Genomic DNA, 17415 nt, shown 5'->3' with positions numbered 1-17415 from the left:
AGAGACCTCAATCTTGTACAATCTGAAAACTCTGGTTATGAATGGTTCGGGCGGGCGTTCATTGATGCATTTGCTTTTATCTTTCTATTCTTGTAGGGCCCTATCGCCCAATTGATCTGTATTAGATATCCCGTCACGTTACAAAATCCTGAAGCGCGAGTCGTCATGACTAATGAAGATTATAAAACACTGTAAATGACATTGGAATTTGATTTGAAATGTGAACGCAGTAGACTAGATAGACTAGATTTGTGAACATCTGTATATTGCCCAGTTGGTACCTGGCTCCCGGTGGCCAGATGCCCAGGTGCCCAGGTGCATCTTATGACGCTTAAGTAAGGAAGTTCCCGCGGGCCCCGGGGCTCGGCACTACAGGGGGTACCGCCGATAACCTTGGGTGGATCTTCAAGACAGCTCGTGCGCATCACTCGCGGCAGATTGACGAAATATGCGAGCCCCGAGCGCCTGGACGGGCCCGGCCCTGCGAAGACAATTAAGGACGGCTATACACCCTCAGCGACGCGCATACAAGGTTGCTGTCCTCGGGGGTGGGATCACAGGCCTCACGGCTGCTTGGAGGTTGAGCAACGACCCCAACTGTACCGGTGTCACACTTTACGAGAAATCGGCCCAACTAGGCGGCTGGCTTCAGTCAGAATCCATTCCAGTCGATGGTGGAAATGTGTTGTTTGAATATGGGCCTCGTACAATTCGGTCCACCTACCCTGCGGCGGTGCCTACTGCTTTGATGGTGAGTACTGTTTGTATACCCGTTCCAGATCCACGCTAATCATTGGAAGGCATGTTCACTTGGACTTGCTAATGACTTCATCCTCACTAGCAAGGATAGTCCAGCTGCGCGGAACCGATTCATCTATTATCCAGATCGATTGGTCCGCTTGCCCAGCCCTCAAAAAAATCTCTCTGCGTGGCAAAATGTCACCCAAATGTTTAAAACGGTTACCGAGGAGCCGCTATTTGATAAAACCGTATCTGGAATGATAAATGAATTTATCAGTCCACCTCGTCCACCATGGGAGTATGAAGAGGATGAATCTATCAGAAGTTTCATTTCACGCCGCTTCAACTACACAATTGCAGATAACCTTGTATCCGCCATGATGCACGGCATCTACGCTGGAGATATTGAGAAACTCAGTGCCCAGACTCTGTTGGGAAATATGCGCAACATGGAGACCGATGGGATCATTCGTACCCTGTTCAGAAACATGAGGACGGGTGCGAGAAATATGGTGGTAGATGATTTCCTGGGCCAGGCCGCTCTACCCCGTGGCGACAGATACCAGTCCGTTGTCCACAATGCGACAAAGCGGTCATCGACGTTCACCTTCACAGGCGGACTTCAACAACTTTCTGATGCACTGGCTGAAAATTTGACCACATCGCCCAAAGTCAGGATTGAGACCAATTGCGAAGTTTCAGGGCTGACCCAATCCGAAATGTCGGATGATATACGTGTATGCAATGATTAACCTATGATTTTCTCTAACACAGCGTGGGGACAAGGTTAACACATCGCAGATCTCTTCCAAAAATTCGAGCAAAAAAGAGACGTTTGATCGTGTCATTGCTTCTATCCCGGCCCCCGCTTTAGCCGATATTCTCGACAAAAAGAAAAGCCCGCCCGGCCAAAAACCGGCCCCGGTGGATACAGTGAACCTCCTGAAGATGAACAACTATGCGACAACAGTCATGGTTGTCAACCTGTACTACTCTGACCCTGATCTCCTTCGCCAAGAGGGCTTCGGCTATTTGATTCCTCGCTCCATTCCTTTCGAGGAGAACCCTGATTGTGCATTGGGGGTCATTTTTGCATCAGCTTCCAGCAAAGGTACTCGACCTGATCTTGTCACTGAGGCCACACAAGACACTGCCCCTGGCACAAAGCTTACGATCATGTTCGGGGGTCATTACTGGGACGGATGGTCCAGGAGGGATTACCCAGATCACGACAGCGCGGTGCGCATGGCGCGAAGAACACTCCAGCGACATCTTGGCATTATGCAGGCCCCAAAATTGGCTCGAAGCCGCTTACAGGTTGACGCCATTCCACAATATACGGTGGGTCACCTCAAAAACACGTTCGCGCTATCGGCAAGAGTCATGAGGGACTTCAACCGGAAACTTACTCTCGCTGGAAATTGGTACAACGGCGTCGGTGTGAACGATTGTGTTAGGCAAGGCCTTGTGGCTGCCACCTTCTGCGTTGGGAACCAAGGGCCTGGCTTTCAGGATAAAACGCCTAGTGTGGGTTGGAACCCAGATGTTGAGTTCCCGGTGGCTGAATGGAACGTACCGCCGGAAGGTGGTGTCGCCATCGCACCGTCAAGATATGTCACAGTTACCCCAAGAAAAGGATTCCCAGCTCTCGGCAAATCGCCCACGGATTCCACAAAGACGACTCGGAATTGACAGGCTTGCATTCAGGTTGTATATTACTATTAGTTGGCGCCGCCGACACTTTGCACAATTGTACTAGTAACGTTTGTATAATGATTTCTCGATTTCCGTGATCAAGAGGAGCATACTATCACCAGCTCACGAAGCATCATGATAGACTTCAGACTGAGTTGCACTGCAGCTTATCTATGTGTAGTCGACGGATCAAGAGGGTAGATCTTTACACCCCTCTGGAGCTTCGGCACGAGCAGAGAGACATCAATGAATCTCGCGCGAGAAAGAATGTAAGACCGACTATGCAGCGAAATGTGTTCGACGTTCACATTTGAGTGGCCATTGAAGCTGACTAGAAGAGATTTGTCGAAGACATGGCGCAGATATAATGGCCAACAGACCTTCGCCGCGGCATCTTGCCAAAGGTAAATAAGCTTCTGCGGATGAGAGAGCTAAAGATCTTGACTAGGATGAGCACATGACATGCCATGGAAAAGTCTCCTTGGGTCTGGACTCAGACACTCTCCCCAGCAGCGCCCTCTTTCTTGTCGCCGTTGTGGTCGAAGCCAAGAGCATCCAACTGTCGCACGAGTTCTTGGATCTTGATAACCTTTTCGAGTTGCTCCGGCAGTAAGGACTCGCCCTGGCTCTTTTTGTCGCGGAGCTCGCGTGCCTGTCTCAGCTTCTTTTTGAGGTTGCGGGCCTTCTTTTCTGCTTCGGCTTCTGCATCAACGGGGTCCTTTGAGGACTCTTCGGCCGGCTTGTCTGCGGGCACACGCCAATTGTCGGAGTCGGATCCCTTTTTCTCGGTAGAGGCATCGGCTTCCTTAGCCTTTCGTCTTGCTTCCCTGCGCTTGGCATTCTTATTGCTAGCAGCCGTACTCTCCGGTGGAGGAATTTTGTTTTCTTCGCTTTTCACTTCGGCCCCCGGGACCCCACCTCTCTCACGGTTTTTCCATGCGGCAGCGGCACGATTTCTGTAGAGCTCGACATCCTCCGGGGGCTTGTAGCCTGGGCGCACGCGGATTTCCTTTCGCTTGGAACCGTCAGCACGCACCGAAGAGGGGATGTAGCGTTCGCCTGTCGCCGAATTTGTAGTGATTCCTGAAGAGGTGACTTTTTCGGCCATGATGCCGGGATCAAGGGAGGTGCGCTGTCGTGAAAGGAAAGAGAACGCCAAATCTGTTGAAATGCGTTTGAAAGCCGCTGGAAGGCTGAGGCTCGAGCCCACAGAAGTTAGGAATTGCAAACAATTGCGGCAACTGAGCCCACGGAAGGCCGGACTCGTTGGTTGCGGGCGGACCAATCAGCAGTCCGGGAATTCCCGCAGCTTTTCGTCCTGAACTTCCAACCTTCACTTTCTCTCTCCGTCTACCTTAACCTCGTTCTCCAACACCTTCAAGTCGTGTCGACACGTCCTCTCCGTCACAATGGCCGGCGTAAGCATCTCCTGAAATTATTACCCATGGCGCCTTGCTGTGCGCAAAGTCTCTAACCCAGGCTAACTCGAATCGCATCACAGATCGCCAACGCAATCTACAAGCATGTCTCCCCCTCCTCTTCCGACCCGGCCTTCCTTCCAATGTTCGCCGTGAATCTAACTGTGATTTGTTCTTCGTGTTTAGTACTATCATTCGCAAGAATGCCATCTTCATGACTTCCATCTTCGCCGGTGCCTTCGCCTTCGAGATGTGCGTCACTCCACCATCCAAACCTGATACATCACGAACCATTGACTAAACAATTCTTGTGAACAGTGCCTTTGACACTACCTCCAATAAGATTTGGGACCACTGGAACGCTGGCGTATGTTTTTATCCCATTCTACTTGCCGGGGCGCTACGACCCCATGCCCACCTACCCGACCGTTTGCTAACTAACCTTTCTCCCCGCTACAGCGCCAATGGAAGGACATCAAGCCCCGATACATGGTCAAGGAGGAAGAGGAGGATGATGAGTAAAGGAGCTCAAGATGGATCATTCTGTATTGAGGTCATACGGTGATAAAGGGGCCCGAGGGAGGAAAAGCGGATTGGCGGAGAACTTTCTGTGATTACCCATATCTTCCGCATTGTACGCGATAGAACATTTTTCAAATTTGTATTCTTTGTCAACACTTCGTTTTGGGTTCGTAACGTAAAAAGACGGTAGAGAGGTGCGTGGTGGTTGCTCCCGAGGATCGCTGTGGCGTTGCGTGCGAGAACCACTCCGTCGATGTCATAAGGAAAAATGCTCTACACTCCCACTTCCTTCGTCCCTCGTAACACTTCCATCGCATTCTGTTGACCTCGAGTCTGTCCAGTCCCATAGACTCGTTCTTTCCACTCTTCAATCTCCTACATCTATTACGCCGACTCAAGCAAGTAGCGTTGCTCCGCTCGTGCCTGCTATTTCTCTCACCCCACTATTTTTCGTGAAGGACCTGAAATACCAATCCACCACTCGAATCTCTCACGCCAGCAGCTCTTGACATTCGACTCTCGATTACTGCACCCTCCCGAGTCCGCGTCACTTTCGCCTCTTGATTCAGACCGCCGCGATCCAGCGCGCCAACGGCCTCCGTCGTTCACACGCCTGTCCCGAGCGGTCCCAAGCTCTAATCTCTGTCCGACGTACAAGCCATGCCCATGCTCTCAGAATGTGAGAAAATCCTCGGCGACGGTCTTCTGCGCTTACCCTCCAAGCATAACTGCCGCTATGGCCCGCAAGCAGAGCGCGACCTGCTAGAGCTCCTGTTCCGATCGCTCGTAGGGCACAACGAAGAGCTGATACACCACCTTTTCCCCGACGGCGCGCCGGCTGGACCGTGGAAGCTTGCAGAGGCACAAGGTGCCCGTGAGGGAGCAGAATACAGCGAGTCCGCGCGAGGCAAACGCTGCGGGCATATTTTTCGGTCGGGTGAGGCCACTTACCGCTGCATCACCTGTGCGGCCGACGAAACCTGTGTCTTGTGTAGCCGGTGTTTCGACTCGTCAGACCACACGGGGCATCAGTACCAGATCTCGCTCTCCTCTGGAAATTGCGGTTGCTGTGATTGTGGCGATGATGAGGCCTGGAGACTCCCACTTTTCTGTGCTATCCACACCGACAGCGGCAATGCGAAGGGGAAAGAGCGCGCTCAGCGGGAACTTCCGCCCGACCTTATTACTTCCATCCGTTCAACCATCTCTCGAGTGCTGGATTACTTTTGTGATGTGATTTCTTGCTCGCCGGAGAATTTGCGGTTACCCAAGACTGCCGAGGGGATTAAGCAGGATGAGGAGGCATCGCGGTTACGTCCCGACTGGTCTGAGGTGGGTGATGAAGCGGAGGAGGAACCCGAGTTTGCGCTTATGCTGTGGAATGACGAGAAACATACCATCCGCGATGTCGCCCATCAGGTCAGTCGTGCCTGTCGTGAGAGAGACAGCTTCGGTATTGAGCGGGCTCACGAAGTCAATGATATTGGCCGCACGGTGGTGCGATATAGCAGGGACTTGCAGAGGCTTTTGGCTGTATCAAAGATTATCGAGGAGATCAAGGTCACTGTTACGGTTCGATCTGCACGCGACACATTCCGTGAACAGATGTGTGGGACTATCGTTGAGTGGCTGGCTGACATTGCTGGCTGCAGCATCCTTGATGATAACGAGATTTTCCGCCAAATCATTTGCGAAGAATTGCTTATGCCGTGGAGGAAAGGAAGCGGAGCATACAATGCAGAAATTGGCCTAAAAGGCATCGACGATCATGAAAGAACGGAGCATTTACCTGGTCGCACTGTTATGCTCACTCTTCCTCCTCATGGCCAGATCATTCTGGCGACAGAGGAAGAGGAGGCTGCAGATGAAGATGAGGATATCGGAGACGAGGGTAATGATGACGATTATGTAGAAGCCCACGATGATGCCGATGACGAAGATGACATGGAAGTCGATCTCGCTCGTCTTCAAGCTGAGGTTGAAGGCGAAGCAGCGTCTGACGAAGATATGGACATGGTGACCGCAGATCATGGGCTGACATTTTCCGAAATCTTGGCAAGATTAGACAGTGGTCAACCACCACCTCTGCGTCCAACGGCCGAGCAAGCTGAAGAAGAAGCAGCAGCAGCACGGGCACGAGCAGAAAGAGAAAGCGGCGCGACGCCTTCCGGAGGATCTGGAAATCAGGCCTCCGGCTCGAATAGTTTCGTGTCTATTCCCAATACACCCTCTGGTGTCGTCAGGCCCTCGCCAGCCAGGACAGAAGGCCATTGGCAAGTTCGCCCGCCTATGCCAGGTCCAGGTGAGAAGACTGCTCCGTACGAAGACTTGTGGCAGCGAACCCGTCTTGACTGGCTCATCCTTTTCGATTTGAGACTATGGAAGAAAACACGTACCGACCTGCGTGATCTATACATCAGTACAGTCGTAAACGTACCGCAATTCAAGCGCATCATGGGTCTTCGCTTGTCAGCATTGTACACTGCCCTGGCTCAGCTATATCTGATTGCGGACCGAGAACCAGATCACTCTATCGTCAACCTGACATTGCAGCTGCTCACCACTCCCTCTATCACCGAAGAGATTGTGCACCGTGGGAACTTCCTGACGAAGGTTATGGCTATTCTATACACCTTCTTGACAACGCGACAAGTCGGGGAGCCCCAGTCTGTCAATCCGAATGCTATCTTAGCATTTGATGGCTCTGTCACCAACAGGCGCCTGTACCACTTCTTCCTTGATCTCCGATATCTGCTTCAGTCGGAATACGTCCAGCACCGCGTTCGAACTGAAAGCCAGTATCTGCCTCAATTTTTGGACCTTGTAAAGCTCTCGCAAGGCATTTGTCCTAATGTGCGTGCTGTTGGCGAGCATGTTGAATATGAGACAGACGCATGGATCAGCGCTTCCATTCTTATGCGCGAGATCAATCGGCTGTGTCGACAGTTCTGCGAAGCATTCCGTAACCCCGAGGCGGATAATGGGCAGAACCTCCTGCGCGCGATCAAGACGACGACCATTTCGGCTATTATACACTCAGCAGGAGTGGAACGTAAGAGATTCGAACAAGCTGAGATCAAGGAAGAGGTCCGCTTCAAGACCCTTCCTCCCTTCGATTTCGAAATTGGGCCGTCTGGTGAGGTCCCATGTCATCGGGTAGTCGAGTTTGTTGTGGAGAAGGGCTCCATCAGTTTCCACCATGCCCTGCACTACACACTCTCATGGCTTATTGAGTGCGGGCGTAATGTGAGTGGCGATGTCATGCGTAGTGTCCTTTTTGAAGCCGCACAAGCGGCACGGGAGGAGCTTCATGCTTCTAAGGACGCAAGTGAAAAGGCCATTGACGAAAGTCTTCTTGCTCTCGGGCCCGAGGACTTGCTTCTGACGATGTTCGACTATCCTCTGCGTGTTTGTGCCTGGCTTGCCCAGATGAAGGCTGGCATGTGGGTTCGTAATGGACTCAGCCTTCGACATCAAATGTCACAGTACCGCGGAGTTTCATCTCGCGACTTTGCGTACTACCGCGACATTTTTCTTCTGCAGACTGCATTGGTGACCTGTGATCCCAGCAGAGTTCTTGCATCGATCGCTCATCGGTTCGGAATGGTCGACTGGATGTCTCGGAATTACATGCCTCGAAGTGGCTACGAAGATTCTCAGATCGTTGACGTAGCTGAAGAATTCGTTCATCTCCTTGTCATTTTATTGACCGATCGTACATCCTTGACGGCCATCGATGACAGTGACCATATGACCAAGGAGAACATCAGCCGAGACATTGCCCACGTTCTGTGCTTCAAGCCGCTCTCGTTCTCTGATCTTTCGACAAGGCTTAGTGACAAGCTGCTTGACTCGGACATGTTCCAAGATGTTCTCGAAACCGTCGCCAACTTCCGCCCTCCGGAGGGCTTGAGCGATTCTGGGACATTTGAACTCAAGTCTGAGTACTTTGATCTGGTGGATCCATACAGCGCCCACTACACGAAGAATCAGCGAGATGAAGCCGAAAGCATCTATCGTGAGTGGATGGCCAAGAAAACTGGAAAGAAGGCTTCGGATATTGTCTTTGAGCCAAAGCTTCGACCGATCAGCTCTGGCGTCTTCTCTGATCTTCCACGTTTCACTGGAACTATGCTATTCGCGCAGGTTATTCACCAGTGCCTCGAATACGTGATTTCATCGAGCGAGTGCACGCCGACAATCCCACCGACACGGGTTGAGACCTTCTTGCAAGTTATCCTGCACCTCATTCTCGCTGCTGTGCTGGAAGACAATACTCAAGATGGAGATATGGAAACCGACGACAGGAAGTCTTTCAATCTGCACGCTTTGTCCAAATCCCGAGAAATCAAGGCGGGCAATTTGACCATCGTTGGTCTGTTGGAGAGAATCTCAGTCATGAATGAGTTTGTCTCCTGTGGCGCTAAGATCCGCCATATCCTCAAGCGACTTTGGCAGAAACGACCCCGGACTTATACCTCTGCAACTGCTTCCCTGAAATTCCCGTATGATCGTATCGATACGAGTTCCCCTGCGATTGACCTGGATAATGAGAAAGAAACCAAAAAGAAGCAGGCTCTGGAGCGACAGGCCAGAGTTATGGCGCAGTTCCAGCAGCAGCAACAGAACTTCTTGAACAGCCAGGGAGATATTGACTGGGGCGAGGAAGACTTCAGCGATCTGGAGGAAGAGACAGAAGCTGCACCCGAAACAAAAGCTTGGAAATACCCAAGTGGCACTTGTATTCTCTGCCAGGAGGAGACGAATGACTCCAGGCTCTATGGAACATTTGCCCTGCTCCAGGATAGCACAATCCTGCGCCAGACAGACATTCGGGACCCTGATCGAATCCGAGAGGTTCTCCGAACACCGACAAGCCTGGATCGATCTGCTGACGAAATCCGTCCTTTTGGTGTTGCGGGTGAAAACCGGACCACTATTCGCCGCCTCGACTCTTCCGGGGGTGAAGTGATTAGTGAAAAGGTGGGACTGAGCAAAGGCTTTCACCCTAAGAGCACTTTGCGTGGCCCTGTGACGACTGGCTGTGGTCACATCATGCATTATTCATGCTTTGAGGTATATTACGCAGCGACACAGAGGCGGCATAGCCAGCAGATTGCACGAAACCATCCTGAGAACACCTTGCGAAAGGAATTTGTGTGTCCACTTTGCAAGGCCCTCGGTAATGCATTCCTGCCCATCACCTGGAAGGGCAAGGAAGAGTCTTACCCCGGAGCTTTGAGTACCGCTACTTCATTTGACGAGTGGATGAACACTGGTCTTAAGGATGCTTTGAATCAGCCTCAGAACATTGCAATTTTGATGATCGAAAAGGAAAAGGGTTATCAGCATTCTTACACTGATATGTTCGTTGACTACCTTTCGAAGACCCTTGTGCCTCCTTTGTCCTCCAGGGTTGCCCAGCTCATTGGGCCAGCAATGCAGTCTCCTGGCGGCTCGCAATATGTCTCATCCACGTTGCGCATTGACATGCCAGGCTTCTACCCTGGAACGGAGGAAGGGCCTCCATCAAGTCCATTACAGCACGTCTCCAGTTCCTCTGATAGTCCGATTCTGGAGTTAGTCCAGATCTATCGACGACTCAAGAAGACTATCAAGACGAATCACATTAACTCTATCTTCAATAACACCCCTGAGACTATGAACGGCGAGGATCTTGTGCACACTGATTCGTTGATGCGAAGCTTCGGATTCAGTATCGCCGCAATCGAGATTGCTCAGCGAGGGTGGAGTCCGAGCCTGGATCTACTCTCTTGGACAAGATCCCCCCCCACTCACACTCACCCATCTTCGTGTCCTGGCCGAAACGGCCTTGACATATGCTGCGGTTGGTTGCGTCAACTCCCACAACACCCAGAGTCGCCCAGCGCAAGAATTCCAAGAGATGCACCGACAAAGGATCTGTCAATTGCTTGTTGGTCACCCCTGTATGAGCGGCACAACTCTCTTGAATGATGTTAGAAACATTGAGCCTCTGCTCGCAATGGATACCTTCGTTTTCCTTGCAGAATGCTCGCTTTCCTTGCTGCCAGTTCTCAACATCGATGTCCGCCACTTGATCCAATTGTGCTACGTTGCTGAGATTGTCAAGGTGGCTGTCACTTTCATCCTGTGGCCCCTCGGATTGAAAGAGGAAATTGCGTCGCACGAAGACACAGACATTAACGACAACGAATTGTCTACCGCTCGATTCGAAGTAGCTAAGCACTTCTTCGACACAATTGTTTCTGAGCTGAAAGCAAATTCGGTCGGACGCGCTGAGGGATCTTCCTGGCCCGCAGCAAGCGGCTATGTCAAGGACGGAGAGGAGTCGGCAACACCAGCAGTCATCAAAGGCTTGCGTCGCCTTATTTCCAGCTACGCACTGACATTCTTGCGCAAGGCGGCTATTCTCCTTCATGTCCAGCATGGCGTCGAGTTCCCGAATACTGGTTTTGCTGATGTCGATACACCAGAGCTCGATAGACTCACAAACATTATGCAATTGCCTCACCTGGACGAAATTTTGTTGACCATCAACCCAGCGAGACAGAGTAACAAGCCATTCGACTCTATCATCTCCGGATGGATATTCCACTGGAACGCATCACGATCAGGTATCCGATTCGAGGACCACCGCCTCTGGCCAAGTCTGCCCCACCCAGCAATTTTCGAGCTCGTCGGCCTTCCGAAGTATTTCGATAGCCTTATCGAGGAAGCAAACCGACGCCGATGCCCAACTACAGGCAAGGAGCTTACCGATCCAAGCATTTGTCTCTTCTGTGGCGAAATCTTCTGCTCGCAAGCTGTATGCTGTATGAAGGGCAAACAAGGCGGTTGCAACCAGCACCTGCAGAAGTAAGTATATAACAACAAGATCAACCCTCTGTAGACCAAGTGCTAACCACATGTCAACTGCAGATGCGGCAAGAATATCGGCCTGTTCATAAATATTCGCAAATGTACTGTTCTGTATCTCCACAACCGCAACGGATCGTGGCACTTTGCCCCATACCTCGATCGTCACGGCGAAGTCGACCCCGGTCTTCGGCGTAACCGCCAGTTGATCCTGAATCAAAAGCGCTATGACAGACTCTTACGTGACGTTTGGCTCTCACACTCCATCCCTGCAACCATTAGCAGGAAGCTTGAATCTGAGATCAACAACGGTGGATGGGAAACGATTTAATGAACGCCATTGTTAAAAGAAACTTTTTTTTTTTTGACCAGCGTTTGCTTGCTACTTTGCTTTGTTAGTCATCTTGCGGAATCCCCCGACAAGCTATCGTTTGCTAGTCTTCGGGTTTTCAATTATTATGTCGTTGTTTCTTCGTGACCTCTTTTCTGCAGCGGGTACAGCCATGTACATCGAATTCTAACTGTATTAAGTCTTAATAGGTCGATTACTGCTGGTATGTTGTACGTCCCATATTTTCCTCCTGGCTTATAGGAGCCAATGAGATACATATAGTAGCGTTACTAGTATACACCCCGGCAGACTGTACAATAGGTGTATTATGGCATAATAGCAAAATCTGCTCAACGTGACTGGAACCAATGGTTGCACGTGCTTGAGGGGTACTAGTAGGTAAGCTTTAAACTGTTGTTTGCCTTTCGCGTAAACACTTCTATGCTAATGGATTCTGCCGCCCTGTTCCTCCTCACTTGAACTTAGTCCCATACCTTCGCGTCTCTACACGTTACACTGTTGTGACTCCTGCTTCGCGCGCGCTACAAGCAGAATCTTGCAAAGGTCAGACCCCACAAGGCCCACCACTGATCTAAATCTTCTCATTCAATTGCAACCAACGCATACTCCGTGGTAATCATCCAGCGGTATCCAAGATAATGTCGGACACTCAAAGCTCATCCTTGGCCCTTCAACTCCTTCTACATGACTTGGAGGAGCTAGAAAGTCAGCAAAAGGACAAACAAGCTCTGGGAGAACCCACAGATCTAGAATTCGCCATAACCCGCCTGAGAGAAGATATCCAGACTGCGCAAATCCGTCTCCAAGACAGCATTTTGGCCCAGAGCACCATTGCCGCTGTTGCAACGGACCAAAACCTGCTGGCATCGATTAAGAGCGAAGAAAACCTTGCAATCAGAGATCGTGGATATGCTCTTGATCTGAACAGAAACGATGGTGAGATTGAACAGCAGGATGAGGCCCAAGAAAACGATGAGGAGGATGCGATCTCGCTTATCATGGGGGACCTGATGAGTCGTATTCCATTGCAAAACACCTTGGATAATGGCGAAAGCTTGTCCCTCCCCGCATACCGGCCTCAAGTCTTGGAAATCAAGAAAGAATGCACTGGATGCCTTGAAATGACCGAGGATATCATGTTCGAAGGTGCATGCGGTCATTCATTTTGCCTTGCCTGCGTCCGTCAACTTCTTCTCGGTGCAACGACAAATGAAGAAATGTATCCACCTCGGTGCTGTGGAACGCCCGTATCACCCGCGACTATTATGAGGGTTCTCAATTATCAGGAGCTTCGAGCCTTCTGCGAGAAAGCGATGGAATGGACTTCCAAAGAGCGCCTGTACTGTGCTAATCCAGCGTGTTCGAAATTCATCTCTGGCTCAAATATCAAGGACCAGATAGGTACTTGCAAGGACTGCAACACACAGACTCACCTGGTATGCCGCTCTATTGCACACCCCGGAATTGACTGTCCAGATGACGACGCCCTTCAAGGTGTCTTAGAGCTAGCCAGTGCCGAAGAATGGCGACGCTGCAATAATTGCCGGGCGATGGTGGAGTTGCATTATGGTTGTAATCATATTACATGTCGGTATGTGAATGGCTGCTACTAATGGAGATTTTATGAGGTTCTCAGCGCTGATCAAGATACAGCTGCGGACACGAGTTTTGCTACACCTGCGGAGAAGTCTGGAAGACTTGTCAATGTGCTAACTGGCATGAAGACAGACTGATAACTGCGGCGAACGATGCAATTAATGAAGAACTCCCTCTAGATGCCGACGAGAATGCCCGCCACGACATGTTGCAGCGCGTGATGGAAGACCTTCGCCACAATGAAGATTTTGGATGTGAGCATCACAGAGCACAGCAATGGAAATGGCGCTGCCATGGTGATCTCGAATGCGCGGTTTGTTATCAGGTCATGCCGGAGTACATCTTCATGTGTACTAATTGCCGAATGAGGGCCTGTTGGCGTTGTCGACGACATCGACTGAGATAAGCGAAAGAAAGACCTCTCCCAGGGACCTCAAAATGCAGTGGCAATGTTATGGATGAAACTTGAAAATTCGGAATCGAGGGGATGTCAATGAATCGTGGTTTTCTGCAGGGCACAACATACGTTTGAGGCTTTTTTTTGAATTCTGTGCTATTAGGTAGGAAGCGGCAAGAGGTACGCCAAAAACAATGATTTATGGAATGTAGCATCCCAAAATAAAACCATGCAATGATCGAACTTTCTCGCCATGCTTGAAATAGAAACCTCTGTATAACTAGTATTTGGCTAAGAGGTGAAGCAGTCGACCCCGTGATGCTGCGATAAGGAAACTTTATCGTGTCTTATCGCGTCTCTATCCGCGCCAAGACCTCCGCATGCTTAAATTCGACGTCGGCGGACGACAGTTCTAAGCCACAGCTTGACAACCATGAACAACGAGCAGTTCCGGCGACTCGTCGCCAATAACTCATCTTCCAAGCCTGGCGAAAGAGCGTCCCCTTCCTCGCGCACCGATGCAGCCGGCGCTGCGACCCCCCGCGGGGCTCTCGGTTCGCGCATGCGCTCCAGCATTCCCATGACCCCGTACGCTCACCTTCCTATGTGTTTTTCCGAGGAATTCACTAACTGAATCTTTTGGTATAATGTAGGAGATCTGTCACTGGCGTAGACTTTGCGCGCCAACTCGCCGAACAACGCGCAGAGGGTGACCAGCGAGCTACGAAGCGATTCAAATCTTCCGCCGCACCCAAGGGCACCAAGCTACCGGCAGGCTACCAGGACCGCACCCAGCTACGGAATGCACAAGAAGGAAAAGAGGACGATCTCGCAAGAAGAGTTCAAGCGCTGGAAGAGATGGTGAAACTCGGCCAGATGGACCGGGCGACTTTCGATAGGCTATGCAGGGAACTCGGGGTCGGCGGTGATACTACGACTACGCATTTGGTCAAAGGGCTTGACTGGGAACTCCTCAAGCGAGCCAAAGCTGGCGAGGATGTTTCAAAGAAAGCAGAAAAACCGCAGGACGAGGTGCCCGAGGAGAAGGAGCCGGCGCTTACTGGCGAAGAGGCGGAAGAGGAATTTGATCGCTTGATGGAGGAGAAAGCAAAAGAGGAGGTTACGCCTGTGCTCAAAGGGCAGAAAGAGAAGAAGGGAAATATGGCTCCTCCGTCTCCTCCGGCTAAAACTCGAAACGAAATTCTAAAGGAACTAAAGGAGAGTCGGGCGGCGGCGAATGCCCCGGCGCCAAAGCCGGAGTCCGTCCTTGGGTCCAGATTCAAGAAGCTTGGGGATAGCAAGCCCGGAAAAAGGCGTTTTGTCGAGACAGATGAGAATGGACGCCGGCGCGAGGTGTTGCTTATCACGGATGCCCAAGGAAATACAAAGCGCAAGACTCGGTGGATTGACAAGCCCGGCGAGCCACTGAAGCCTACTGCAGAAATGCCAACTGCCAATGAAGCTGCTAAGCCTCCCGAGGTGGAAGTTCCCGCCCAGGCAGCAGCTCAGAATGCCACGAGTGTGCCTCCAGAGGACGAGGACGAGGATCTGGATATCTTTCCAGATGTAGGCACCTATTTTAACCCCCCTGGCCGGTCTTGAAGATGAGGATTCATCGTCTGATGAAGACTCCGAAACAGCAAGCAAACCAAAGGAGGTTTCACAACCCTCCGGACAAATCTCAGCATCGGATGAGGAGTCTCAGAATGACCAGCCAGCTTCCGAGCATGAAGCTGTACCCTTCAAACCGCGCAATTGGTTCGGAACTCGTAGCCCTTCTGCTACAGATGAAACAGGGGGCCCCTCTATATCTTTAGAAAATGACCCTGTTCTCTTGGAAGCGAAGAGGCGGGCCGCGAATCTCCAGAAATCCTCGCCGTCGGCAGAAGAGAGTGACGAGGATCGAGAAAAAGCACTGCGGCGCCAAAAGTTCTTCGAAGAAGTTCGGCGTCGCGACGCCATGGATGCTGCCGATTTGGATTTTGGGTTTGGAGGAAGTCGAATCGAGGACGGCGAAGAAGAAGACAATAGTATTTTGCTGGACTTCGATGATCGCGGTGGCAAGAAGCGTAAGCGTGGGCCAAAGAAGAGAAAGGGGCGATAAGAACAGTGCTTCGGATGTGCTGGGGGTGATTGAGGGCCGGAAGAAGAGCTGAGTAGCTCCGTATTTGGATAGGATATCCTGCTTCAAATTTTGGGAAGGCTTCATTCCCAAGGGGACTGTCTGTTTAGGCATCTTCCACGTAACCAAGCCATGATAATTCTCAACTATCACTATATCGAATCAAAGTAATCTATAGATCATCAAGACTATGTCAACTTGAAGCTGCGGTCCTTCACAGTAGATGCTATAGTAGTAAACCCGCATTACACATGGAACGGCTCGGTCAGAGTCGTGCTCATTTGCTAATTGTCATGCTACCGGACGTCGTTCAAGCTATGCCTGTTCAGCTCGCTCCGTAACACTTTTGATACTACTGAGCCTGAGGCCACTTAATCGTCTAGCGGATCAAAGTGATGCTGCGACTGGGTATCCCTATGATTAGATATATAACCTCTTCTAGCTTCCTCTGACTTCGTTAATAGGACACCACTTTCACTGCTCTTCAGGCTATAATTACTGCTACCACGCTCTCAGCCTTTTTCTTCTCTTCAACTCTCGACACTCCTCTGCCTAACCTTCTTCAAGATTCCACGAGCACCCTGTCCTCTCATCGGAGATATCACATTCATGCAGTCGCTTCTGTTTGGCTTGCTGATTAGCGAGCAACTCTAGAAACCATCCAGGTAAGCTCACATTTTACTAGACACACTTCATTTCCGCAACGCGTATTCTCACCTCACTATCTCGCGACATTGCCTCTCCATCATCGACATTTTCCACCTCCATCAACGTGATTCCACTCATCGAACCTCCCCACACCGCTCATCTTCCTCAACACGTCTCGATAACTTCACGGCTCATTTGAAAGGCATACTTTATCTGATGGTTTCAAATCTCTATCAAATCTTTCCAGGTTGATCAGACACGCTCCAGGCTTGCGCCCTTGCTGTGCCTAAAATTTTGATAATTGGTGAGTCTTCGAGAGGGGGCTCACACCAGCAATGTTGCTCTCTGAAGCGGCAAGCTTTACACTGTGATGCGCATTTGCTGAAGCGGGCCAATTCTTCTGCTGTTCTGTGCAGACCTAAAGTATTTCTCATTCCACGGTGTGCGAATCTTGCGATGACGCTTCTCCCCATACACAAGGTGAGTCTTGGGGAGGCTCACAACAGCAGTGTTGCTCGTACACTTGCTTGGATTCTTATCACATTTGGGAGACGCACTGGCAGAAGGTTTGTCTGTCTGCTGTTCCGTGAAGATCTAGGACTCGAGCTCTCCCATCTCGCAAATCATAGGTATTGGGAGATTTCCAAGGTATTGGCCCCTCAATACCTAAGGCGAGTTTAGAAACTCGCTGCAGCAGTACTAAGTTTACGCTTGTTATTCCGCACGTGGATCGCGCGCTAGCTGATGCAAAAGGTTTGTGTTCCGCCTTTCCCGTGAGAACACCTAGTACATTTCATACATAGCGCATCGAAGGCTATCGGGTATTCTTTCCAAAGAAACATCAGGTGAGTTTCGGGGAGCTCGTGACAGCAATGCTGCTCTTTTTAGCATCTACATTTCATCGCGATAGCGCATTGGCTGACGCAGAAGGGTTGTGTCTCCGTCGTGCTGAAGACAGTTTAGGACTTGCTATCCAACACATACTCTCATGAACCGGTGTGTCTTTTCTTGTGGGCCATGAGGATTTGACTAAGGCGATTCTGCCTCTTTGAATATGGCGCATGAA

The 17415-nt window shown here is 50.8% G+C and overlaps 6 protein-coding genes across 6 annotated transcripts; 5 read left to right on the top strand and 1 right to left on the bottom strand.

Moving 5' to 3' along the window:
* Window positions 1-448: 448 nt before the first annotated feature.
* On the top strand, window positions 449-2433 carry hem14 (oxygen-dependent protoporphyrinogen oxidase; the record flags this gene model as incomplete). The annotated part of the gene is made up of 3 exons (XM_058479350.1): window positions 449-751; window positions 801-1478; window positions 1516-2433. The coding sequence occupies 3 exons, from the start codon at window positions 449-451 to the stop codon at window positions 2431-2433; spliced, it is 1899 nt and encodes a 632-aa protein (XP_058325918.1).
* Window positions 2434-2929: 496 nt separating this feature from the next.
* On the bottom strand, window positions 2930-3544 carry N7468_010054 (putative RNA binding protein Pym; the record flags this gene model as incomplete). The annotated part of the gene is made up of 1 exon (XM_058479349.1): window positions 2930-3544. One exon carries the CDS (start codon window positions 3542-3544, stop codon window positions 2930-2932), a length of 615 nt encoding a protein of 204 aa, XP_058325917.1.
* A 301-nt stretch (window positions 3545-3845) lies between these two features.
* On the top strand, window positions 3846-4376 carry N7468_010053 (cytochrome b-c1 complex subunit 9; the record flags this gene model as incomplete). Its single annotated transcript, XM_058479348.1, has 5 exons — window positions 3846-3854; window positions 3938-3999; window positions 4041-4106; window positions 4173-4221; window positions 4314-4376. The coding sequence occupies 5 exons, from the start codon at window positions 3846-3848 to the stop codon at window positions 4374-4376; spliced, it is 249 nt and encodes an 82-aa protein (XP_058325916.1).
* Window positions 4377-5036: 660 nt separating this feature from the next.
* Window positions 5037-11565, top strand: N7468_010052 (putative ubiquitin-protein ligase E3 component (UBR1); the record flags this gene model as incomplete). The annotated part of the gene is made up of 3 exons (XM_058479347.1): window positions 5037-10092; window positions 10160-11234; window positions 11298-11565. The coding sequence occupies 3 exons, from the start codon at window positions 5037-5039 to the stop codon at window positions 11563-11565; spliced, it is 6399 nt and encodes a 2132-aa protein (XP_058325915.1).
* Window positions 11566-12224: 659 nt separating this feature from the next.
* Window positions 12225-13199, top strand: N7468_010051 (BRcat and Rcat domain-containing protein; the record flags this gene model as incomplete). Its single annotated transcript, XM_058479346.1, has 1 exon — window positions 12225-13199. One exon carries the CDS (start codon window positions 12225-12227, stop codon window positions 13197-13199), a length of 975 nt encoding a protein of 324 aa, XP_058325914.1.
* Window positions 13200-14012: 813 nt separating this feature from the next.
* On the top strand, window positions 14013-15683 carry N7468_010050 (uncharacterized protein; the record flags this gene model as incomplete). Its single annotated transcript, XM_058479345.1, has 3 exons — window positions 14013-14133; window positions 14286-15145; window positions 15285-15683. 3 exons carry the CDS (start codon window positions 14013-14015, stop codon window positions 15681-15683), a joined length of 1380 nt encoding a protein of 459 aa, XP_058325913.1.
* Window positions 15684-17415: the final 1732 nt, after the last annotated feature.

This window comes from Penicillium chermesinum (genome assembly GCF_028974085.1).
Source record: "Penicillium chermesinum strain IBT 19713 chromosome Unknown utg000008l:1.0-1752722.0:1.0-1753981.0, whole genome shotgun sequence".
In the NCBI taxonomy this organism is placed as follows: domain Eukaryota; kingdom Fungi; phylum Ascomycota; class Eurotiomycetes; order Eurotiales; family Aspergillaceae; genus Penicillium; species Penicillium chermesinum.
This window is presented reverse-complemented; position numbering and strand designations above follow the sequence as displayed.